The 26296-nt window shown below is 42.1% G+C and overlaps 1 protein-coding gene across 11 annotated transcripts in view; it reads right to left on the bottom strand.

Moving 5' to 3' along the window:
• Positions 1-26296, bottom strand: part of SPECC1 (sperm antigen with calponin homology and coiled-coil domains 1) — an 88105-nt gene that overhangs the window by 11140 nt on the left and 50669 nt on the right. For 8 of the 11 annotated variants that reach the window (XR_011005466.1, XM_068210532.1, XM_068210529.1 and 5 more), the window contains 9 exons: positions 24249-25807; positions 22234-22441; positions 21527-21600; positions 21005-21183; positions 13409-13554; positions 13109-13209; positions 12247-12328; positions 9868-10018; positions 8870-8972 (listed from right to left, as the gene is read on the bottom strand). Coding sequence is in view for 10 of the 11 variants with exons in the window: in XM_068210532.1 (XP_068066633.1) it covers positions 8870-8972; positions 9868-10018; positions 12247-12328; positions 13109-13209; positions 13409-13554; positions 21005-21183; positions 21527-21600; positions 22234-22441; positions 24249-25807 (2603 nt within the window). In the remaining variant the exon portion in view is untranslated. Of the gene's footprint in view, positions 1-8869; positions 8973-9867; positions 10019-12246; positions 12329-13108; positions 13210-13408; positions 13555-14645; positions 17558-18866; positions 18929-21004; positions 21184-21526; positions 21601-22233; positions 22442-24248; positions 25808-26296 lie in introns of those variants that run through there. The other 3 variants (XM_068210534.1, XM_068210536.1, XM_068210537.1) reach the window with 3 other exon arrangements.

Below are 26296 nucleotides of genomic sequence, written 5' to 3'. Positions count from 1 at the left end.
ATACAAAATAAAGTGCTGCCTTGTGATTAAAAGAAATCAGTACAGCAATGTATTGTACAGAGATTAAGTGGGTAGCCAGGACTGGAAGGAAGCCAGGTGACCTCCTATCCTCCAGCCTGTATTAATATCCCTGGTTCAAATGGCCCAGCCAACTGCAGTCTCCACAAGAATTGCTTTAAATTTCTTTAAAACTTTGTGTTTTTATCCCATAATCCATATTTCTAATGCTTCTCTCAGCATGTCAGTTAGCCATGCATCTTATTGCTGATAACACATGCATGGAACAGCGGAGCTCAGATCACAAAATGCTCTCTGAAAATGCAGTTAAATCATGTCATAACAGCACTATGAACTGAAAAGGAACTGATGCCAGCTCTTTAAAAGTCATGCCATTTACTGCATTTCTTTTTATAAAGAATCCCTGCTTCCCATCACATTTTTAGGTTCTGTTTGCTCCTTTCTCCATGGCTGCCACAGGTGCTGCTTTGGGTTTACCATTCATCATTTGCTTCAGTAAGTGGGAATTAATGAGCCCTTTAGCAAAGACAAGATATTAGAGGATTTATGGCTGTATTTTTTTTTTTTTTTGCAAAAGCATCAATTTGCTATAGAATTCACATAGAGCAGAGACATTTAAATAGAGAAAATTTTAAAAGGATATTATGCATCCTACACAAAGATGTTTCAGCTCCCAACCATTTCCATCTCAAAAACCAGAGAAGACACCAAAAAGTCAGGCAGATTAAATTTTCTTATATTAACTTTCCTATATGAGGCAGACTGGCAAGAATAGGTGGAATGATGCTCTCTAAAATTCTGTGTTTAAAACAAGCTCATCTGGACAGGAGTTGTCTTACAGACATTGTTCAGAGTAAATTGTAAAGCCATTCTAAAAGAATCTGTGCACTCCTCAAACTCAGCTCTTTCTTCCTGTGGTTCAGGACCTCTTCAAGGCAGCTTAGTTCTGATACTGTGGTTACAAGGGAGAGGTGGTGCTGAAATGGCTGAAGTTTTCATGAGAATAAAAAGTGAAAGTAGTAGCAAATGAGTTAAGGTAATAGTGATAAAGTAATTATGTAGCCTCCCATTTCCTTTGCTTGCAAGACAAGATTCTACTGACACTGAAACCATCCCTGCAACCATGCAGGGAGCAACTAACCCACCTAAGGAGCCAAACAGCTTTATTGGTGCCTTTTACTGCTCCTTTTGTTTGCATTTTTATACATAAAGACTGTCTTTTTATAATTGAAACAAGTTCTAGTGAACACGGGCTGAGAGTAGCTGCTGGCACACCACATAATAAACATTGGATGAATTTGAACCTTTCCTAGCAAACAATCTGAGTTGTTCTGAATGCAAATAATTCCATGACAACATCCTCATTACTAAAAGTCGCCAACTTCAAAGGTCTCACTAAAGGTTAGTAAAATTACAGGGGTTTGTACATAATCCTCAGTTTGGGTCTTAAATTATTGCTATGCACGAGAGAGAGTGAAAATGTATAAAACCAAGTTCACAAGGAGCTGGTTGGCTGTTAAACATACAGGACCAAATGAGAACTGGTCTAGGCAGAAGCAATTTTATGGATGTGTCTGGATCATTTCAGAGATGAGGTAATGGTGACAAGAGATATTTATCAAGTGTGACTGTTATTTCTGTAATTTCCACCAGTCACATTCCTTGAGAAGGCAGAGCAGGAGTCACTTCTGTCTGCAGAGGTAGATTACACACCAAAACCAGGGACTAAGGAGTTCTCCCTCTTGTAATAATCCAATTAGACATTGATCAGTTCTGGGTTTTGCTCTGCATGTCTCTTTTCAGCCTGAATTCCCCTTGTTATGCTCCCTTGCTGAAAGGCAACTCCCTGCTTGCCACACAACTGCCACTTCCATCAGTTTTCTCAGCAGCTCCTCTAAATGACACCAGTGCTGAATGCCACAGAGAAGAAACAGACTGGGCTGTGTCCCTTCATCCCCAAGGCTGCAGCAGTGAAGATGCAGCAGCACAGCTCAAGGACCACACAGATACTCTGGGGAAGAGGGGAGGGAGAGAGGGGGGAGGAATTAGCTCCACTCTGTGTCCAAGACAGCAGCACAGCTACTTCCTGCCTGGAGCCCTGGTGCAGAATTGCTAATGACCACACTGGCTGCTCCCACAGCTCTTTCTAATTATCTGTATTGAGAATTCAGAGATTAGGCATGCCCTGGAATTCCTGGGTGGAGGGGCAGGCTGCAGACTGCAGCAGGCTCAGGGTGGAGGATGGAAACAAGGTGGGCAGAGGTCCCACCAGCAAAGGTTACTGGTGGACCAGCAGCAGGGCCCAGCTGCCTGCCAGTTAAATTCCCAGTTTGGAGCTGTTCCAGCTGGTGACCAATCAATTCAGTGTTTTCACTGATTGTCAGTGCATCCAGGCAACACAAGGGAAGTGTCTTGGACTTTGGGATGGACAGAATGTAAATGCTATTTTTAAAATGACCCAGCAGGATAGAAAGTTATTCATGAGAGAGCTGCATTTATTTTATCCCTCCAATCAAGAGACTTGTGTTTGTTTAAAGGATAAAGACCTCTATGTGAAAAAAGGTAGAGCTTGGCTCAAGTTATTTGGCTCCACTGGGGAAGCACGTCTGTGCACTGGCATCACTGAGAAGGGGTGATTACATTGGTAATTCCTGGTTATTCCTCACATGCCATGATTTGGCTGCTTCATTTTAATTCCAGACACCCATCCTGGGTCCAGCTGGGACATACAGAGAGGCTGCATGCACACATTCAGCCATAAGTATTTCTATTTAGGAAAATAATGCTTTTTCCTGCTTGCTCAGCAGGCTCTGGCCAGTGGCCTCTGATTCTGCAGAGAAAATTAAAATCTCTCAAGATTGCCCTTTTTATCAAAGCATCTTTCCAAATATTTCTGAAGTTTATATAATTCTGTGATCTATACTTTAACTGTTAGGAAGTTAAAATATAGAAAGATCAAGGCAATGCTATAATGTAAGACTTCCAAGGTCACAAAGATGGTCCTAACTTGGAAGCAAAATTCCTGACCAATGTATTGTCAATTTTAATTTAAACACAGGATAATCTCTCCTATCTCAAGAACTATTAGCAAAACTCCTTTCAACTTTTGTACAGATAGGAAAAGTCAACATCCTCCTCTTCATCAAAGATCAGAGAAACACAGAGAGAGCCAGAAATTTCATCCACTTCTCAGAAGCTCACAGAATAGAGTAATAACTCCCTGCTCATATAGACTGCTTCTAAATATCAAAATGCAACAAGTCCTGTGGACTCAGAACTCTTTAAGCTTGTGCAGCCTCTCAGAACAGAAGGGCTGGTGCTGGGACTTCAGGGGACGTGTCATTGTCCACCAGAGCATACCTGCCTGTGTTACTGGGGTGATTCAATGCTTTTTCCTCTGGCTCAGCAGGCTCTGATCTCAGGCACACAGGTTGGTGTGGCACCAGGGAAACCTCCCCAGTCCTACCCAGAGCAGAGATTCTGCCATGAACACTGCTCAGAATGAATGGATGGCTGCCATACAAATCTGGAGGGGTTTTGTGCAGTGTTTTTCTTCAGCCACATCACAGAGCCCAGGAGTTATTTGCTTTGCTGTTAATCTTCAAAAGACCACAGTACTGTGGGAATTCCAGCCTTTCCAGGCTGCATATAAACTGTGCAGGACAGCAGATGGGATTTAGTTCCTTGCTTAGAAAAGTGAACCTGTTCATCTGCTCCTCAGTGTTGCTGCTGAATTAGGCAATGCCACTGACCAGCTCCTTCTCGTGGCCAGTGAAATATTTAGACAGAAACCTGGTTAGTTTAGACAGAGAGAGAGATTGATGCAATTTGGGAATGTACTGAAACAGTTTTAGGCTACTTGCTGACACACACAATGCAATGTACCAAGTGCACATCTGGTGATTAAGAAACCACTGGGTTCTCTCCTGTATCTCCTTAGGACAAGGCACAGCTGTGCTGGGATTCACAAGGCTTTAAAACTAAGCTCCATTATATATGTGTCAAAGGAAGTGTTTGAGCAAGCCAAGTCCCAGGTATTTCATTCTGACCAGGTTCAGAGTGTTGATCCTGGGTTTTGTCCCATTCAGCTCTAATTCTGGTGAAGAATCAACTCTGCTGGAATTACCAGCCTGAGTACCAACCCTGAGGACTGTATTTGTATTTTATATATATGTATTTTTTTAACATTATTTACACAGCTCTGTTTACTCTCTGCAGTCCAAAGTGATGCCAGTGAGGTAAAGTGCTCAGCTGACAATTAGAAAAGATTAATGCTTAAGTAGACAGAGAATGTCAACTGCTCACACTAATGACATACAAAGAAGTAACAGACTTCTTGTTTCTAAACATAGCCTTATTTTCCAGAATAAAGAAGAAACCTTCAAACATGGATGTGTTAAAGTACAACTGGCCATGAAGGAGCTTTGGGATCTCCTATAGCGCACGTCCTCACAAAGTACAGCCCCAGGAATGCACCTGCAGACCAAAAATTGCATCCTGGCAGTGTGTCCCAGCAGAGTCCATCTCCCAAAGGAGAATGGTCCCATGACCACCTGACCAAAGGGAATATGTTATGTCCATCGTTGTGCATCTTTGGGTCACACTTAATCCGTGCTGGATCTCATCCAGCCAGCAAACCAGGCAAAAAAAGCATTAGAAAAAGCAGGAGCTAACAGCATGGAATAGGGCTTGAGAACAAGGAGGATTTGGAGGAAATACTGCCCAGCACAACGAAAAAAAGAAATGCAAATTCCTGTGAGAAAAAGAAAGCCACAAATTCGTAAACAAAAAGCTGGTATTAGTCTGAGTTTAAATTGAACACAAAGGATAAAGAGCTTTATATTACATCCACTGCCAAACCACCAGTCGAGCAGTCTCTTGCTATAATTACTTGACAAACAGCAAATACTGCAACAGCTTTATTTTTCTCCCTAAGCTTTTGCATCTCTGCTCCATAAAGAGCTGCCTTGATCCACAGCTGATGCACTGACACTGCCACAGTCAGGGAGGTGATACCATGCAATGGCTTGGAAGCACAGATCAAGAATACATGAAATACAAACATTTTCAGAGGTACAGCTGCCATTTCCCTTTATCAGTTCTAGGACATTCCCTGTCTGCTCCTATTTAGCATTCTTCTGCTTAAAACAACCAGAGAGCTTTACTCTAAGAGATGGTGGATCTTCAACAAGTGGTGGATCCCAAATAGGTCCTGTTAAACCAAACATCACTTTGAACAAAAGAATAACTATGAAAATGTATTGGAGGAAAGAGTCAGTCTTTTCCTCTGGGCCACAGGAAGGGTGTGTAGTGGTTGAAAAGAGCATGAAAATAGTTCCATATTCATTAACATGGTGGCAGTTCCTTCTTCTCTCTAGAGAGAGCATGTGTGGCAGAAACAATAATCCTCAATTCTAATGATCATGGGTTAAGTGCCTCTTAAAGTTCTGTGTTTCACAATACATCTGTGAACAGCAATGGACTTTAATCTAGAGAGGTTTGGCCCCTTGACAAATGGTCTCCACAGAGAGCAAAGAGAATCTGGGCACTTAAATGACACCACAGTCACTAATGACACAATTTATGGAAGGTGATAATGCAACAAGAATGACTCAGCAGCTTCCAGGAGTTGCAACTCACAGGAATCAGCCTGTTAGAAAAGAGGCACCCAATTCCTGCTTCAGACTGCTGCTAGCATCTATCATCTTTTTAAATAGATGAAAAAAAGCCACAAGACAACAGAGAAAAAGCTATTTTAACACAAATAGCTTACTCTCAGCAGGCTTTGTGGTTTGAAGTATTTGTGGTAAATGAGTTTCAGAGCCACAAAAGCATTTCTCAAGCCTGGTCACCTCATGGCCCTACATTACACACCATGATGTCAATGAACTTGGAGAGGCAGAAGGAACAGCAGAACTGTGTATCTGGCAGAAGAGAGCCTGTGCCACTGCACAATTCTTATAGGGAACCATATATTAGATTTGGTTTCTTAAGGTGGAGATTTTCCACCAGGAAGTTTTGCACAAAGACACTAAGTCCAAAGCCTGATTTCACTAACAATTCTTGCTACTACTGAGACTTTTTAGCACCTCCCCTGCACAGTTATTCAGAATCAGTGGGCAAAATGCCAGATAACATTCATCTGGGCACCAAAACATGACAATTGAAATAATATGATCTGTTGTGTCACAGTTTATGCAATCCCACTTTCATACGCTTTTCTCCTAGTCCTTAAACTGAACTCCCGCTTTATTTTCACTCCAGTGATTCTGTTTTCATGTTCTCAATATTTTTTCTTATATCTTTCTTCTGATATCAAATCACTGTTTAAATAAGGATCTTAGAATTGACATAGCCAATTACAGCAACATAGATGCTTTCATGTTTCCCTTCAGTTACTGTAAACTCATGCAATTTCTTTTTTTAAAAAGCAAACAAAACCCTCCAGGCCACTGCTAATTTGTGTTGCACTTCCCCCAACTCCCCTCAGTGTCCCTGGTTTGTTTTATGAGATTGCCTCCTGGGGAACACACTGAAGTTCAAGGCCAGGGAATGTTCCCACTGTAGTCCATGCAAGGAGAGTTTATGGTTGGACTTGGTCTTAAACTAAAGTAAACTAACTGAGTCTATATTTGCCAAGAGCAGGATGTAAATTTCTATCTACCAGCTTAAGTTTTGTATGAATTGAAGCATTTAAAAAGTGGAATTTTGTGTGCTGGTCCCTAGGTCTGTCTCATCCCCAGATACCTTCCTAGGTCACTCATCCAGATTTCCTCAGGAGATGTGGGACATGGGGAGTAGCTGCTACTGAGGGTATCAATTGTTCTAATCCATTTTGCTCATACTGCTTGATGAAATATTAAGTTAAACAGAAAGGAATCCCCTCTCCCCCCCCAGCTCAGATGAGGAATTGCTATCACACATTTTGCCACCAAAAAGAGAAGTTAGGCAGCCAAGCAGCAAGTTTTTAATGCTCTCATTCTGCTGTGTCACAGGGCTGAAAAGAGTTTGCATCCCAACTTCTCCCTGGTTCTGGCTTCATGAGAGGAGTGACACGACAGATTACCCTGGAATTTGCACAGATGATGCCTCACAGGGGCGTTATCTCTGGAAAACAAGTCATGCACATCATCAGGGCTCTGCTCTGTGGAGTTCATTACCTCATTCCACCCTTGCAGTGGCTGAGGCAGGAAGGAGGATGACGTTCTTTACTCCATTTCTTGTACTAAAGAATGATAAAAACTCCCTGTGGAGCTTAACATCAGCCTTACCATGGGAGTGCAGGGGTCTGGGAAAAGCAAGTTCATGATGAGTTAGTGAATGCACAGCAAAGAGTGCAATGGGAATGAGAGGCTGAGGAAGAATGTCCAAGAGAGAATTCCTCTAAACAAAGCAGTGAAGATCGAGGGGCAAAATTCTCACCATAAATCAATATTGTGATTGTGCTTTAGTTCTTCTGACTTTACTATCTACCCTGAGATGTCACAGAGGCCTCTATATTTGCAAAGCCACATCCTTTTTTTCTAAAAGCAATACATTTAGTTCAACTTGGGTGTAAATCAGAGAAAGAAACCTACAGGCTGATGCTCAGAGAACATTTCTAACAGTGAAAAGGGCAACACTGCCAGGAGAGAGCATTACTTTGGAGATGGGTTTGCTGGCTTAGCAGAAGTTAAGATTTAGGAAAGTTGTATTTTGTTAATTGTTTTCTGAGGACTGTGTGGGAATGTTCCCACATACTTTCAAATCCAAGCCAAGGAGAATTTTAGTAGAGGAGATATAAAATAAATCAACACAGCACAGAACACACAATTTCAGGGGACAGCACTGTAGCCTTTGAGGCAGTATCACAGAACTGGAGGCTAAACACCAACCCTGGCCTTATTCTTTCTAAGCTGTGTCAAAGTCAAGATTTGTCTCCAGCACCCTCCTTCTGGGAAATTACTGCATGCCAGATGAACACACCAGTGCTAAGAAACAACTGAAAGGAAAGCCACTGTCCTCTCTTCCAAACTCCTGCACCCTGCAGCTAATGCTTCATAAAGAAATGCTCAGGAAGAAAAAAAATTATTATTGACTTTAAAAGATGGAATCTGCTTTTATTAGAGACTTGCTCCAGGGTGCACATCATGTGGTGATAACTGCTTTTGTCTTCTGCTCCAAGTAACAAACAATATTATTCTTAAGAAAGAAAACTCCCAACATTATACCAAACCAAGATCTTCCTACACATCCAGCATCTACCACAGGATGAAATATTGTCTGTAACTTCCTTCCTTGCAGAACCAAAGGCTTAACTCAACTGCACACCAACACCAGCCAGGAAAGCACAGCAATGGCCATGCAAGACCTGGACAAACCATTATCCCTGAATAACAGTGAAAATCACTCTGCAAAGAAATGAGACACTCTCAGGCAGTCTTTGTAAAATCAAGCTGCAAACTTCATTTGGTCAAGGCCTCACAATGAAATATTTCTTTGGCTTTGTAGACAGGACTAAAGAAAAAATTCACACAATAATGTACTGCCCACAGAAGCCTACAGAAAAAAATATTAGAATGTACTTTCAAAAATTGATGTTAAATTGAGGCTGCTGCACATATACACTCTGTTACTCACAATCAGTAAGCTTCACTGCAGTAAATATTTTGGGGTTTGTATACAAATTACTTATGGCAATGCAATATTGAGGAATGCAGTGTTAAAGGAATCTGTATGAAGAGGATGGAAACCGCCCACAAAAGTAAACATGCAAAAATCAACATACAGTATTATTCATATTTCTTTGAAGTGACTGCTTACTGCATACTATAGGAAAGTGATTAAAGTAAAAAGGTACCTACTGTCTTACCTGGTAACCTTCAGTCTTCTTTTGGCACCATTTCAACAAAGCATTCCTCTTGGAACCCCCATACTCCCGAGCCAGGGCTGCCAGGGGGTCCTTCCTCTCCACGCTAAACCAGGGAAGAAGGGAGAAGACAATAAATGCACTTGAAATCTCTTTAATTTTTACCAGTGTGTAAATAATATCTGTATGACAAAGCCGAATGGCAGCACAGAACGTGAACATTAACCAAACAAAATTAGGTTTTGGAGCCTGCAATTAGTATTTTCCTTCACACAAGGTGGTGTCACTGCACACGAAGAGCTGAAAAAACAGAACCTGTGATATCCAGTGGTGTGTGTTAACCAAACATTTCTGCTATTATTTTCATCAGCTTTGCTTATACAATTTTCAAGTAATCTCTTCATTTTTTATATCGAAAACTAGGATTTAGGTGTAAAATTGAAAAGAAACTGCCTAAGAGAATCTGTAACACTAAATTCACACCCAGTTGAGCTGCTGCAAAACAAGTTCTTGAAAAAAAAATAAAAACGTGAAAGCTGAGAACATTTAAAGGTCAACAATCAAAACACCCACATTGTCTCCACTCTACAGCTTCGACTGGTGGAAATGATGGTGGAGATCAGAGGAGAATATATGTTTTTTCTCAAGAGAGAAGAAAATTATGTGTCCAATTTCCTTCAGCCCTTAGAGCCTCTGGTTTTTAGCTCACCACAACATGCAAAATGACAGTAAGATAACGAGGGCTGACCACATGTACACGTGATGGAATTCTTGTGTACAGCTCAGTGGCTCCTGAAAGCTTGCTATCCTCATTTCCCATATAACTGTGATCATTACAATCTGAATTTTCATATCTGGATCTAACAGAGCCTGGTAATTCCCAAAGACCAGCAAGCAGAGTCTGCTCTGGAGACAAAAGATCCTCCAGATTAAATAATTTATCTTGGTTCCAGGTAATGCTGTTGGTCTGTCCTTTTTTTCCCAGGAAACTGGGCTGATACCTGAGTTTGCTTTGGGGTTTCAAGCAGCTGGGGGTAGAGGAAAGCATCCTGCTGCTGAAGGCCATTGGGGGTTTGCTCAGGGATTCCAGGGAGGGGCTTTTGCGGAGGTAATGGTCTGGTTTCAGCTCTTCATTTCTCCCCTTCAGAAGGTCTGTGGGAATTCAAAAAAAGCTGTCAGTTTGCAGCCTGAAAATTTGATTAATCACTGTCCTGCCACCCCAGCACACAATATGTAGTCTGTTGTTTTGATTCTAAACAAATGTACTCATTTGTTCATTAAACACACATGGGGCTAGGAAACCTTGAGCAGATTAGAGGTGACCACAACAAGGAATGGCTTTGATGATTTCAACAGTACAGGCTGCCTGGTTTCCTGTGATTGATACTCCTGCTGGGGGGTAGGGGCCTCAGGTGAATGAAGGGAAATACCAAAATCTACAGTCTCTAAGGTTCAAAAGCTGAGCACCAGATATCTTCACCAGATGACTGAGCAGCCCTAGTACAATGATTTCTGCCATTAGCAGACTTGTAGCAAGAAAGCCTCTTGTCTCCTGAATGCAGGGAAAGGCACTTACTCCTCCTGATATCTGACATCCACTCTGGCATAACTTTGAGAAGGCTCAATATATTCACAGCAGATACATCTGTATTTTTCGTACACACATTATGTAATTTATAGAATGTATTTATGATATATATTATTATATAGTCAAAAGAAAATCATTGCATATCAATGCAAGAGGTGATGTAACAAGCTAGGACTGCACATCATGTTATCAGAAATTAACACAACTTTTTCACCTCTTTTTCAGTGACAACCCTATGATAATAATCAATTAATGCCATATCATCAAGGTATGAATTCCTTCTTATCTCAGTTTCAGCTCCCTTTGACTTATTTCTGGGTGCTAGAAAGTCCAGATGGAGCCAGTAAACCTCTGACTCTCAAAGATCACAGCCAAAGAGCAGCTCTGAGTGAAATAAACCATGCTCCTCTCCAACTATGTAACATTTGGGTCACATTAGGGACATCACAGAACCCTGCTGTGACACTGGTCAGATGGAATCAGCCAGAAGATTTTTATTATGGAGACTACTTCACTCTGAATTTCCTTGGGGATAATTTTTGATTCAGTGCTGTTTGCATAGGAGTTGGATCAACTAACTACCTTCTAGGATTATTTAGATTGGAACCAGAGCTGTTACAACTTTACAGTGAGTAAGCCTTTGCTATGGATTATTGGAACTAAATTAAATCCAGGTACAAAGAGAAGCAGTAAATACAGGAACTTGTTAGATAAGCAGCCATAAATTTTTTATTATACAATGGCTTATAAAATATCTGTTGATTTTAACAGATTTTCACAGAACTGTCTATGGGTAATAACAGAAATTATCCATGGCCCAGAGTGAGATATTTATTGTTAAGGACTGGCATCATATTACATAGCTGATAGATTATTTCACTCTACAGTAAACTGGTAGAGATTAAAAAGGTCTTATGTTATGTTTGGGATCTGCATACACATGTAAGACTTCCTGGAAACCAACTGATAAAAGTAAATAAACCCTGACCGTTTCCCTAGACAGAAGCAGACACTTCTGCTTGCTTAGCCAGGTTCTAATTTCTCTCCTGTATTAGCAAACTATTGCAGAAAATCCAGTCTAGCCATCAATAAGTTGTGACTGATTGTTGGGGTTTTCTTGTCTCTCCCCGCAGTTTCACTACAGGAACATAACACTTAATCTGTCCTTAAAAATTCAAGAATCTGTTGTTACTAACTTTGATTACAATGCAACAACTATATTCAGGACCAGATAATCAAAATAAAGGGGCCTAGAGAAAATGGGAAACAAACACTGGTAGGAAAGAATATTAAATGACAAGAGAACAAAAGCAAAGTGTGAAAAGAAAACAAACTCATCTCTTGAGAACTCTCAAAACAATTTCCAGCCCAAATACGACTGCTCCTAAAACAGTCACATCAGTATCTAAAATGTTTGATGTATTTCAAATGAAACTCAATTTAAAAACAAACCCTCAGAAGACAGTGCTTTGGGCTTGTTCCAGAGACATACATGTTGAACAAAATCCAACCCTCTCCAGTTCCACAGCGTGGATTAGAGAGGTGCCGTGGATCCTTCAGAATAAAGAAGGGGAGTTTGTGTTGGCAAACCACAATAAATCAGCTATTTTTTAGTTATGATCAAGATGGCAACAGAAGCACAACAAAATTAATAAGCTCTGTAAAACAAAGATATTGGAGGCACTTTCCATGTTTCCTTTGACCATGTAAGAAGAGGAAAAATGGCCCAACAATTAATAACAAGTTTAGTTAACAAAAAAGAGGCAGTATCTGTACATTTATCACAACTTACCTGCCAGAGGGAGGTCTGACAGATCTGCATGTCTGGCAATGCCCTTGCTGGCTGGCTTGGCATTGTTATACACAGAATGTCTCTGTGAAACAAAGGTGCAAAAGGTAATTGAAGAAGTATTTGCCATCATGCTTAAAAAGGTGAGCAGAAAGAAGTTTCTGCTATCTCAAGAGCACAAAGCACATGGAGGGATACAGAAACCTTTCATCAGGGTATCAGCTGCACCTACAGTTGGATAAATAACTGTGAAAAATAAAAGGACAAAGGGACAATATTTTATCTGGTAATACACTGGTTCCTGAACTACTTCACACTTATTTGTATGATTTTTCTCTTGCCAAACACACTTTAGAGTCACAAACCACAAGTAAGGATGCCTGTTCCCAACCCCGACTGTGCTCCCAACACCCTGACTCATATGTCAGGAGGATTCTTGTCTCTGCAGCCCCAGCACCAGTTTTCAATTAATATCCCATCATCAGGCATTAATACACAGTTCCCAGACCTCACTGCATAACTGGGAGTACACATCTTGGAAACTTCAACCCCTTGTCTTCCAACTCATGTGCCAGTTCCCTAGTTCAGTGTGATGTTTCTTCTATCTCACTCTCAATAATTGAAACCTCTTTTCTGGTCCATGATGAAAGAAGTTCAGAATTGTATTCCAGAGTTCCCATCTGTCCACCAAGACCTCTAAGCTGAAGTCAAGACAAACTCACTTTGATCCTTTTTCTTAGGACCACAGCATTTGATGTTCCACAGCAAACAAACAGATGAGTTTCCCCTTCCCCCTGGCAGCACATGCTGGAGCCAGCACTGTGCCCACCTCTTGAATCTACAAGGACAGAAGAGCTCCTCGTACCTGCATTGGGGAAACAGCAGCTGCTGGGGCTGTCCTCACTGGAATTCCACTGAGAGGGCTCCTGGGCACCTTGTGAACTGGGATATTTTGTCCACTGCTACCTGTAAGGAAAAATCATGGAAACATCACATCTGGATTTCAAACCCAACTATCACTCTCTTGTCAGATCAGGGAACCACTGTGTAGCGACATTCCATATTTATGCAGCAAGCACTGACAGAAAACACCCATCCAGAAGCAAGAGGCAGATCCTGCTCACTGCTAGAAATTTTGTTACTACAAAGTACAATATCCAAATACCTGAGCATCCCAAGTCAAATGACTTTATCAGTGACTTCACAGTGGCTGCAGATTCTGGAGGCGTGGGAGATGCTCTGCTGAGGCAGACCCCTTGCCAGCGGCTGGCTGTGTCTGACTCCAGAGAATCCACCTCTTCAGCTGCCAGCCTGCAAGGCACAAACCACAGCAAAGTCAGGGCCAACAGGAAGTGCAAGCACAGATTCAAGGTCGTCACTGATAGCAAGGCAAATCCAACAAGAGGCAGGTTTTACTGCAATGCCCAGAATATGGACCACTCTTAGAATATTCAGGTCCTTTTCTTGCAGTGCCTGGCAAACACTAAATCACTGAGTCTAACAAACTTTTCTGCATTGTTAACTATTCCATCCCCGTTCCCAAGCCTCACACAGGAAGGAGGATTTTCATTGGGAAAAAAAAGCAGTTTGATGAGACTTTTGAGTAATTATCAATAGCTACCTGAAGATAGGCTTTCAATACAGCACAGGTGCCAAGGGGCTACTGTGGCTCTTAGTTTACAGTGAAGAAAGTAACCAAAAGGCAAATACACTTCAGAGTCAAAGCTCAACACTTAAAACTTATCAACAGAGACATCTGCTAAATAAATGAACTCCCAATCACAATTCATAAGCATTTATACAGGGAATAAAACTCATAAGTGCCTCATCCTAGCAGACACAGGAAGGCCAAAATCCAACGGCTAGAATGAAGACAGACAAACCAAATAGAAAAGGTTTCATATTTCAACAAGGATGATAAAGAAGTTACTCCTTTGAAAAGAAATTCTGAAGTCAAGATAAAGTTCTGGACTTGCAGGGAAGCCCAGAGCTGTGTTAAACATCAAATATAATCACACAGTGGAAGTTGCTTCTAGGGAAATATTTTACATGATACTGCTTAGTGACTTACCTATATTTCTCAGGTAGACTTGGAATGCAATTACCTAGCTTTAGTTTAGGAAAGCTGAAAGCAAATAAAGACTAGTCATGTAAAAAGAGATTATTTGTACCTCTCCCACCTGCTCAGAACCTGCACATGAGCTGCTGAGCAGCAGGTTCTGAGCTATCACCACATCTCCCTGTATTTACAGTGTTTGATACACACCAAGAGCTACATGAACACAAAATCAGAAATTATTTCATTAGGTGCCTGGAGGACTCCATTCAGAAAGTGCCTATGGGGTTGAACAACTTCTGTGAGCCAAAAAGAGAAGTCAGAGTCCTTTCCTTTCCCTTTAGCCATCAGAAAATGAAAAAGGCTAAAGGGTGTCAGTGAGTAAGAGAATAAGAGTGACTCAAGTTTCTATTTCTGGCAGGGCTTAAGGAGGTGCTGTCTTTAAGCAGACTTTTGCTATTTCTTTAAATCATTGAAGCTCCTTGTGTGCAGAGGCAGATGGCTGGAGAAAAAGCCATTTCAGTTCCATTCTCCTTTAATCCAATAAGGAGGAAAGGCGGATTGGATAAGATTCACCGAGCTCTGAAGGAGCCAGTGTTTTGCTAGCCTTAAGTTCCAGCCTTAACTTCTTGTTCTGTGGTTCATAAAACATGAGCAACAAATCAGCATGTGACAGCATCTGCACCTGAGTTACACAAACAACAAAAGCTAAATGAGTCCTGCAAAGTATGGAGGAAGGATAAATTTCTGCCTCAAGACCCCAAACCACCCACTGCAATCTATTACACTTTCAGTCTGGCCTTTGACTGCAGAAGGATGCAAACATGTTAAATAGAGTAACTAGACCAGCCCCTGTGCCACAGAAGAGTCAATTGAGAATTCAGGTGCCATTATTCTGTCACTATGAGGATTCAAGTGCTGGAGTTACAACCAGTTTCCATGGGTTTTTTTAGGATGTTTCCTGTAATCTTCCATCTGTATATTTGTAATAGGCAGCCTGAAACAACCTCCTTGATTAAACACAATCACAACAGAAAACCGAGGCCTCCCGTGCTGCAAACCTTGGCATAAAAGGTAAAAACAACAGTCCTGAGAGCCACTTGCTTGAACTAAAACAACACATGCCAGCCAACAAGCAATGGAGAGATGAAATTGCTGAGCACTTAAGGTTAAAAAGAAAAATCTGTATGACAGGGGGATGCACATGTGTGTACAGAGATGGGCTTCTTAAGAGAGAAGCAGAACAGCAAGAGCTTAACTCGCAGTAGCTAATTCAGGAGGACAGTACAGAGCACAAACTAGAAAGATTAATGATAAGCCATAACTTCAAACCCAAAATGACTCCTCCTCATGCACAGAATTTCTTCAGCTTAGCACATCTTAGGCCATCCAAGAGACTACACAAGTTCTGCCACAAAAATGAGGGATTCGAACAAAATGTTACCAAGTGCTGTATGCTTTCCTGGAAACAAGAATGAATGGTTCACACAGCTGCACGTGCAGCTGGCTGAAGTGGAGCAGCTCCAGGAGGAAGCAGAGCACTGGAGGCCACAAAGGAATTAAAATGTGCAGTCCCTTTCACAAAACTACTGCTGAGTTTCATTCATTCACTGGTGAGAGAAATAGATGCAGAGTTTTTCTCTAACAGCAAGAGTGAGTCTCCTTGTTTTCTAAGTTTGAAATATGTGGACAACTGACTGAAAACAAAGTGCAAGTCTTTCTGGGCTTAACGTACAGATTTTTGGCAAACTCAGCCTTCTCATGTTTGTAAAAATTCTAAACTGCTCTGATGACTGTTACAGGAGGCCTAAGACCACAGGACCACATTTTCAGAAATAATAACTCCTCAATCTCATCTTTGACACAGTTTCTGTCATTGTGACTCCTCCTGAGCTCCAAGGCACACAAAGAAGAGACACACACCTACTGCTGCACAGAATAGAAGAGAGGCCAAGGGCAGGCAGCAGACAATTCCAAACACTTAAACATTTATTTGGCACTTCAATGTATATTTCTTAAACATAAAAACCAACATTCAACAGCTGCCAGCAATGCAGAGAAAGGCAACACAAGTGTGCATATATGCAAACACTCCATTAGCACGGCACAAAGGTGGGGGCCATGCCAAAGCCAGGACATCCTGTGGAATTCTCCACTAGCTCAGCCTGCTCCCACACCAGGTCCTTGCTAGGTCTTCACATCCAGAAGAAAAGGACAGAAATCCCACAGTCAAAACACAGAATTCCAGTCCTGGAACAAATCGTGAGAATCTCCTGGTAGAGATGGTGATCTGAGTTTTTCCTCAGCATCCATGGAAAGCTCTTTCCAGGCGTCTCCAGCTGCAGAGCTGAACTTCAAGTTCTCCCTGATCATCATATACTTCACCTGAGTTAAAGGCATGAGAACGACTCCTTTCTGAGAGGGTGTTTACTAGGGGCTTGATATGCTTGTTTCTTTTCCTTCTGTTCTCTCCATCTGCAGTTCTTACAGGAGGACAAACCTTGCAGGGAACTCTCCCCAGGAAGGTCACAGCAGGACATGCTCCGTGGTTGTCCCTTCCCAGCACCACCGGGTCGGCCGTGCCACCCAGTGGCGATCGCCTCGTCAGTGCAGGAGTGGAAATCTGAAACCAGCAGAGCAGCTGAGAACCAGTGAGCAAATCCGTGTTTCCACTCGGTTTTGCCACTGGATTTCAGTGACCTATCCCCAAGTATGTGTGTCTGTAAAAACCATCTGCTCTCTTACATGTATTCAGACACACAGAGATAGATCAGAGAATACAGTATTACATGGAGAATTTATGTATATGCCATTAAATTTTACAAACCAGACATACACACTCAGGGTCATTTTTGCTTAAGGTTAAAATGGCATGTTTGATGCCTGTTTTGAGGAAAATTGCCCCATCCCTCCAAAAAAAAGCTCCCAGTTATTTCAGATCCTCAAATCTCTGTGATTACTTCTTATGGCTTAGCTGGTTTTAGAGTAATTCAGAACTTCTTCTGCCTCCTGGTGTCTTCTGAAGAGAGAAGCCTTCTGAAACAAAGAGAGAGGCTCTTGCCCATGGGGAAGAGGTGGACCTGAGCATTCACACTTTGCAATACACTTGAATTTTGCAGGGTAACAAAAAAACCAGAGGTGCTTTCTTGTATTGAAACTTCCCTTTTTCAGCTGGGAGTTGAAGGCAAGTCCTGCAGTGTCTCACAGGCCTGGCTGTGCCTCCTTTCAGGACTGTGTTAGCTGGCAGAGATCAGGCACCTGTGGAGAGACACACAGCAGTTGGGGAGGTTATGGAAAGCCACACCATGCCCACCCCGAGGTACAGCTCTCTATTTTACATCATCCCATCATCTCTAAACTAGGGGGAGTCAGGGAAATGCCAGTGGTGTGGCTGGGACAGGTAAAGGAGCACCTTAACATTCCACTAATTTGGCTTAGAGACATGACGAGCAAGAACAGTAGAAAACACAGAATAAATCTGTGTTGCTCAGATAGGAAGAAATTAATTATTTACAGCCAGGGAATTAACGTAGGACAGGGATGGTACTACTCCAGGCTTTCCTCTCCTCTGTTCACTTCAGACTGTTCATTCAAAAAGGGTACATGGACCCATCCAGGCAGCTGAGCTGCTCTACCTCAGCCAGAGTTTCAGGGTCCTTGCACTGGAGGGGATGGAATAACTTCATCCAATGTTAAAAAAACCCACCAGGAACTCCCTAAAAAACCCAAACCCCCACACCAAACAACTCTGAGGAGCAAACAACCACTGCTTTGAGAGCCCTGCTCTGCCATCCTCCTTTGCTTGCTGTGAGAGCAGAGTGAACTCTCAAACCTCTGTGAGACAGAACAGCTGCAAACACAGGCACAAATGAGCAGCACATCAGCACATACAGACTGACAGCAGGGTTTAATACACAGAGTACAAGCTCATTTCCAGGAGAAAAGCATGTGACACTGCCATGCTGTGGCATTGGAGACTTTAGGAGGAAAAACAGAAGCAAATTAGTGGGATGCATCACAATCTTCAGTTTAGGCTTCCGTTTGAAGATCTGGTTAATTTTTTTATTATTCTAAGAAGTCGCTCATTTAATTACAGATTTGATTTCTCTACGTACTACTCCTGGCCCAACTGTCTTCCCTCCATGTTCTTAGCTCAAGGCACAAAATGCTTTAGTGCCAAAATAATTTTGACAATTTGAAGCCGAAGAGTCAAATCAAGACCTTGAAACTTTTACTCAGGATCTTATCCTGTCTGGTCTTGAAAACCTCCAAGGATGGAGACTATTTAACTCCAATTTCCACAACCTGTGAGGAGACAGCTACACAACAGTGGATTGTAAGCTTCTGCATTTTAGTGCAGAGAAATAATTAGGATGTAAAAATCATAGAAGACTGCCTGAAGCATGGGTTAATGAATTTGTAGTTTCACCAGTACTAACTTGGGACAAGTTAACTCCTTTTTCCCTTATTCCATTTGGTCGATGCGTGTCCAACCTCCCCCCCAACATTCTCAGTCATAGAATTAGACATTTAATCTGTGTTAAAGATGCCCTTGGGAGGCTCTTACCTTCATTCAGTTGAACTCTGATGACCTCATCAGGATTTTTTCTGCAAGTTCTTGGGCTGTTCCTAAACCAAAAATGACTTTTTGTCTGATTAGAAGAACGTAACGGTGATATCAAACTTGGAGGCAGGAACTCAGGCAGCTACAGGCAAACATTAAAATGGCAGGATGTTGTAGGAGATAAATTGGCTTCAAGATGAATTTATGAGGTGGAGTCTAATGACCCTCAAGAGATGGCTGAGATTTTGCCAAAAACCTTTGAGTAGCAAGCTCTTTGGAAGGTACATTTTCCAATAAGAGCTTAAAAATCAGACAAGAAACTTTCACTAGGGACTGTCAGACATTCAGCTGAGCGTGCAGCTGCTCAGCATTAGCAAACATGAGGAATACTTTATAGACTCTGTTAAAGTATCATGCTACAAACTGCTTCCACCAGTGCGGAACACACATCAAAATCACCACAGGCACCAGAATCCACTGCCGATTCTGAGCAGTGGCATTTGTGAAAGCTGACAAAGTGATGATGAGAATACCCCCAGAACTTCCTGGGGGAAAGAAGCCAAGGTGCTGGGGGAGACAGAGACCTCAGGAATGCAAAAATACCTGGAAGTGTAGAACTGGCTCTCAGCAGGAGCTTTGGCGACTTCAGGAATTTGTTTCATAGGTCAGTAGAGCTTTAAAATTCCAGTGTTTAGCTGCTGATCACTGGTTTGTTTAGACAGGTACTTCCACAGGATTCATTATGTTTCCCATACCACTCAGTACCAACATTTTGCACACTCTGAGAGTCAAATTACTTATCCTGACAGATGCAAAATTTGGTTTTGTTACCTGCCTTTGAAAGAGAATCGATACTGCCCACTGCAGACAGCACATCTGGCTCCATGACCAAGGCAATACTCAAAGCAAGCTACACAGAGAGTCAACATGACACAGACACATCCATGTGTGTGTGACACACAGGGAGACACAAAAGCCAAAACTGACTTCATTAAATACATGCCTGAGCACTTCCTCCTAGAACTACAGCTGTGTGGATTCTGGGGTTCCAATTTAAAAAGGAGTATTTGCAGCTCAGGCTTCTTATACCAAAGAGCTGATCATGCTCCTTACAGATGGAAGATAAATATTCCAGTCTGCAAATTAGCAGGTCATCTTCTATTCATTTGAAGTACTATCAAATATATCTTAAAAACCAAAATAATACAGAGTGGAAGCTATGAGAATATGACTCCCCACCCTCATACAGGAACCCTGCTTTCAACAAGAGAAATTTCATTAAGAACAAATTAGAAATGGAAACAGAGCCCAGAACCTTAAGTACTGTCTGGTAATCATTTTGTCTGAGAACATGGTCTGTAACAGCTTTTCTTTGCATCCACTTGGGACTCTGCTAATAAAACTGCAGCCTAAAAACATTCCTTTATTTTCTGAAAAGAAGTTTTTCTGTTTGTTCAGTCCAGGCATTCTGATCCCTACACCTCCACAAAAACCCTCTCCCATGTTTTTAGTCCCATCTACTGTACAGCTGCTGTGGAAACTCCTGAATGGAAAACAGTGAGCACATAAGTGCAATGTAGAGCTGGACTGTTACTTCACCTGAAAGAAATGACAGGATTCACCCTGTTCCTGTGGCCATTCTGCCAATGGCCATGAATTTACCAGGAGAGAAATTAAAAGCCAAAATCTAGAGGAGTAAAATTAACTTGACACATATTTCTGATGAACAGATAACTGCTTGTGTTACTTTATATTTCTTCATTGACTTCCCTCAGGTTAAGAAGTTCTCTTCTGGAATATCTGTACCCAACCAATCCTTCCACAGATGGTTTGATACAGCTGTACAGAGTTATAAAGGCATCACCATGTTGAGAGCAAAGCTATCAGAGGATATTAGCAATTGTTACTACTTAATATTTGCTGATTAAAACCTTCATAGCTTAGTTGACAGAACTAGACTGCCAAAAAGAAAAAGAACTGGAACATCTTAGAATAAGAGACAACAAAATCCGCCAGAAGAGATACAAACAGACGAGACGCACATCCAAGCCAGCAAATAGTTACTGACAAAGCACTGTTTGCATGCGTGTTAGCAGGCACACAGATCAAGTCTTGGCCTTGGTAAATGGTAAACAACCAACCTGCTGCTGCCCTTCACTTCATCCAGCTCCTTCTGCAGTCTGGCACTCTTCTCCTCCTCCTCCTGCAGTTTCCTCTTCACCACACGGAGCTCCTGCTGAGCTTCACACTTAATGTCATTGGCTACAACCACTGCAGTCTGCAGGTCAGCCTGGAAACGCCTCCACTCCTCTGTGTCCTCCTGGAAAGAGCAATTAGAATCCCCAGCTGCTGTAAAAATGCACCCACTTGAGCTGAGCACTTAGTTATTGATCTCTATTGCAGTGACCACAAGCAACCAGGATTTTCTCACAATTTTAAGGTGGTGCTGGGTAAAACTGAACACTTGCCTCTTTATACTACCAAAAATATTGCCAAAGAAACTCATGCTAAGCTTTCCCCTCCAATATTGCCAAGAAGTCCAAAGTGAAGAGAATGAAGACTTAAAGGATGCACAAAGAATTTCTGCTCTTGTTCTAGGAAAACACAATGCCAGTATTGCAATAAAAGCTCAGCTTAGCTTTGTCTTGGAGCTTAAAACTTACCTTCATCTGCTTAGTCAGAGCCTTCAGCTGCCTCTCTGTATCTTGTTTTTGTTCTTCCAGCTTCATTGCTTTACCTAGGAATGACAAAAAGCGTGAAAAGTTCATTAAACACATAAGGACAACAGTGAAAGTGAGAATGGAAGGGCAGAGCAGCTGATTTGGTTTTGCTTCTGGAAATTCCACTAAAATAGACTAAACTGAATTAAGACACTGATCGGGAATGGAACCAACAGCAGATCTGGTGCTCAAACATCTCTAAAATATGTCATTATTTTCAGGTATTAAACTAGACTGAAATTTAAACAATGCCACTTGGATTCACTTGCTCAGCACACACATCCTGAGGGATCACTGATGTGAGGAGCAGCCACTGGTTCCACCAGGTGGCAGCCCCCAGCTCCCCATCCACAGCAACCTCAACTTCACTGCTCTTCCCAGTGCTCTGCCCTAAAAACTCTTTAATGAAAGTCCAGTAATCCCAATTTCTGGAACGGGTAATGTTTCCTTCACTGAAGAATGAGGCTTGGAGACTGTCACTAATGTCCCATCTATAGCATTCCCTGCTGAAATAGCACTTTTATGCATGAACAGAAGGGAATATCCAAAACTGGAATATTTGTAAAGGTCAGACCTCCTCCTCCCTGTTGCAGCCATAACTGAGCCCTGCAAATAAGCTCACTTTAATCCTTTTTTCCAGCTCCACCTACTTTCTAGGTCACTGATGAGCTGGTTGTTGTGGAGTTTTATAGCACGATGTTGTTCCACCTGGTCTTCCAACTCAAAAATGGTCTCCTTCAGGTTTTTGATATCTGCTTCATTCTCTGATGTCTTCTCCTGCAGCTTCTGGCTGGTTCTGCTCAGTTGCTCAGCCTGTCGGTCACACACCTCCTTCAGCTGACCATACTCATTCTCAGCCTGGGAGGGAAGAAAAAAGGTGCAAGTTTGTCCTTATTTCTTAGGAGATCTCACTCATTAGAGACTTTACTGGGCACCTTGTGGATTTAAACATTGTGTACACCCAGTTTCAATGAAAATGAGAGTCTCAGGAAGCTGAGATGAGCGATGAATGTCAGTTTTCTTTCCTGGCAATAAAGATAATACAAGATGCTGCAAAGGAAATGAAATTTTCTATATGATGATCACAATTCCAAACCAATCTCTGCAGTCAATGAAGGGAGAAGAATTATATTCCCGGAAATCTCCACTTCTATTTCTGTCGCCCATTATGAAAGTGATATCACTGCCTTAGGGCCGGGCTGATGATCAGTTCATCCACATTAACAATTTGCTGCTTTTACCATGTGCATTTTCAATGGACTGTGAAAACACACATAGCAGAGCCAGCTACTGCAGATAAGTGTATTTCTGAATACGGGACATCTGGAATTACTGAAGGGGGAATCTGCTGCACTTCAGTTTGTTGGCTCAGCCCACTGATCAATGCTTCCAGGTTTGAGGGGAGCTCTCTGACTATGAACAAGTTATGGAAAAGGTGCAGGCTGCCAATTCAGTGAGCAGCACTGGCACGGCCTCACTGCAGGGCAGCCTTACAGAAGCCTGTGGTCTTGTTTGGGTGTCACAAATAGCCAATGATTCAAAACAGCTTAATTCGAGGGAAGGGAAGAGTAAAAAGAGGGAAATCTGTGGTTTCCAAACCAAGCAATAAAAAGTTTGGTACAGAGTCTGAGCACTCAGCAGTTTTTCATTTATTCTTCATGACCTGCAGCTCCAGAAAGCACTTGGGAAAAGTGCAGGAAAGCTTCCTCTACTAACTCCATTTGCTGTGGTCACCTATTTTAGCTGAAAGGACATCTGGATTTTCTAAATCACTCAAACCGTGGAGGTGCTTTTTGGCAATGCTCTCTTCATCTGCAGCCAATTTTATCATTCTTCTCATGCTCCCCTCCCCATACAGGAAAGGCTGCACACTTTCACTCCTTCTGCAGCACTGGGACATAATCACTGCTTGTGCTTTATTAACACTTATTGAATGATGGCTCACACTGCAGCTCCTCTGAACAGCCAGGATCACACAGAAAACAGGGACAGTATCTTGCTTAACCTTGTTTGGAGCAAAGCTATGAACTCACAAATGAGGTAAATTGTTCTAAAATTTTTTTAATGTTACTTTACCTATCCCAAAACAGAGCAATTCTTTCTTTTGTAAAAATATTTGTTTTATGAAAATGATCTCATCTGGAGCTTGATGGTGCTGTGACTTGTTGCTGCCCCTATCAGCTGCCCTGAGCATTAATTCATGTCCTTGTGTTCTCATGACCAATGACACCTACACTTCACTGCTAATTAATTGTGATTCGTTATTCAGAATTTAATATTCACAGCTAACTATTTATGCCCTTCTCTTCATCTGATTAGCAAGTGATTTACACTATTTGTTCACACCGTATCAAAGTACTTTTTAATTGATATGCTCTTTGCTCCAATTCTGATAGACACAATTCTACTTACTGAAAGAGTAAATTCTACAGAAGATATTAGGACAAAATAGTTATGAATTTATAAATACAGATATGCCAATAATTATTTCTGAGAAAATATGGGTAGAGCAGCAGAAACTGAGACAATATTATATAACCCCAGCTTCTACTACAATTTAAATCCTGGAAACTTACAATCAACGGCTCTATAATAAAGTAAAGACCAACCTATTTGTGAAAGGACAGAAACAACCACTTTTATTATAGAGCTGTTACTATTTTACCTTAGACAGCAGCCCCTGAATGTGCTTCAGTTCACTGTTTGCCTTCAGCAGCTCCTGTTTCAGCTCAGTGCAAGAGGCTTCTAACTGGGCCTTTTCTGCATGGGCTACTTTGAGCATCTCCTGCACCTCAGAGTTGTCAGAGGTGCAGCCCATCACGTTGATTTCTGCAGCCTTTTGTTTCTCATTCTCCAGCTGAGTTTTGAGAGAGCCATTCTCGATTTTCAGACCTTCCAAAGCAATTTTACAGTCCTCCAGACTTTTTGTCACTGTGCTGTTGCTCTGCTGTTCCACTTCTAGATGTTTAAGCAGCTTCTCATTTTCTTCTCTCAGGCTTTTTATCACCTGCTGGGCATCCTGATGCTCCCTTTCTAAGCTTCGCAGGCTGCTGGTTAACTGTTGCTGAATGTTGAGCAATTTCTCTCTTTCAAATTGTGTTTTTTCGAGAACTTCTGCACATTTCTGTTCCAGTTCAAGGACCTTCTCCTCTTGAGCTTCATTCTTGGATCGCTCTTGGAGGAGAGTCATGAGCTTCTCATTTTCCTGGCTCAGCTGCTCGGCTCTATCTCTGTGCTGACGGAAGGAAGTCTCCAGGAGAGCTTTCTCTTCCACTAGCTTCTCATTTTCTGTGGTCAGCTCCTGCACCATTTGCTGCTGATCCGACAGCTCCTGCAAAGTGGCCTGCAGCTCTTCTGCTGTGCTGTGGTGATTCTCCTCCATCTTTTGTATTCTCTCTGTAAGAGACGCCACAGACAGGTCGCTAATATTGTTTGGAGAACTTCCTGCAGTGGAGCACTTGGAGCCTTTGAAGTGGTTGCTGCTGGCGGATGCTGGCCTGGAAGGTACATCTGCTATGTGCTCGAAGTCGGACGCGTCGGGGGACAGGGAGGCTTTGGTGACATCGCTGCTGGAAGAACCGGAATTGCGCAGGGCACCCCCGTTCACGTGCTGCCTGTGCCCCTCCACTTCACCCCTCGACGCATTCTTGGATGGGCTTCCAAAACTCGACTCTTGGGTAGTTGGGGTTGGGAGGCTGCTGTCGCCTCCACTGCTTGTGGTTGTGTCTGAGAGAGGGGAGTTCTCCAGATAAAGCAATTTCTCTTTCAAAGCACGGTTTTCTTCTCCCAGGCTAGCAAGCTCTTTTTGGAAAGTCCTGTTTTTCTCCTGAAGGGTCCTTATTAGTGGATCTATGTCAACAGGTGATACTGTTTCTAAGTTTTGGTTGGAAGCACCCATTCCTTCTGCATTGAGTGACCCTTTCTCTTTGCATTTCTTCAACTCACAACGGAGTTTGGTAATTTCCGAATCTTTCGTCTTTGCTTCTGCCAGGAGTTCTTTAACCTGAGATTCCAGAACAGCCTTGTCACCAGTTTCATTCTCTTGCTTGGACTTGCTGGTGGGGCGCACGTGTTTGGTAGGAGTTGGTGCACCAGAAGAGGTGGGGCTGGGCTGTGTTTTCCTGGTGTTGGCTTGACCACGCAGCACAGCTCTCTCCCTGGACACGGATGAGGACGATTCCCGGGGTGCTGGGATCCCTGTACGCTTCGCGGCCGAAACTGCTCCTTGAGGAACAAGGGATGAAGCAAATTTGAGTTAGTGCACGAAGAAAACAAGTTTCACAACAACAATGCTGGAGCCTAGAGCAGTACTGGAAAAAAACACCTGAGTGTTTGAATAGGTTTAGTCATGACTGACTGTGTGGATTCATGTTTCAAAGGCTTGTATTATTCTACATTTCTTCCTTTCCCATCCCCTGCAAAGGAACACAGCCTGGTAAACTTTTTCCCAGTGTAATTATATTCTACATAAATGCTGCAATACATGAGCTACAATCCCCCATTAATTATATTGATGTAAAGATAAAAGGGTATTAATTATTTGAAAGTAAAAGTTCTTCACACTACTTCGTAAAATGCTGGATCTAATCTTAGTAATTTCTGAGGAAATGTTCAGTAACTTAAGAAAAGATACTGTCTTTGAAAAAAATGTACTTTTATCACACACAAAACTATTTGCTTTATACTCTATTTAAGCAGATCACCACAAAAGAA

Source organism: Anomalospiza imberbis, chromosome 20 (assembly GCF_031753505.1).
Source record: "Anomalospiza imberbis isolate Cuckoo-Finch-1a 21T00152 chromosome 20, ASM3175350v1, whole genome shotgun sequence".
Taxonomy (NCBI): domain Eukaryota; kingdom Metazoa; phylum Chordata; class Aves; order Passeriformes; family Viduidae; genus Anomalospiza; species Anomalospiza imberbis.
Note: the sequence above shows the minus strand (reverse complement) of the source record. Positions and strands in the feature narration are given on the sequence as shown.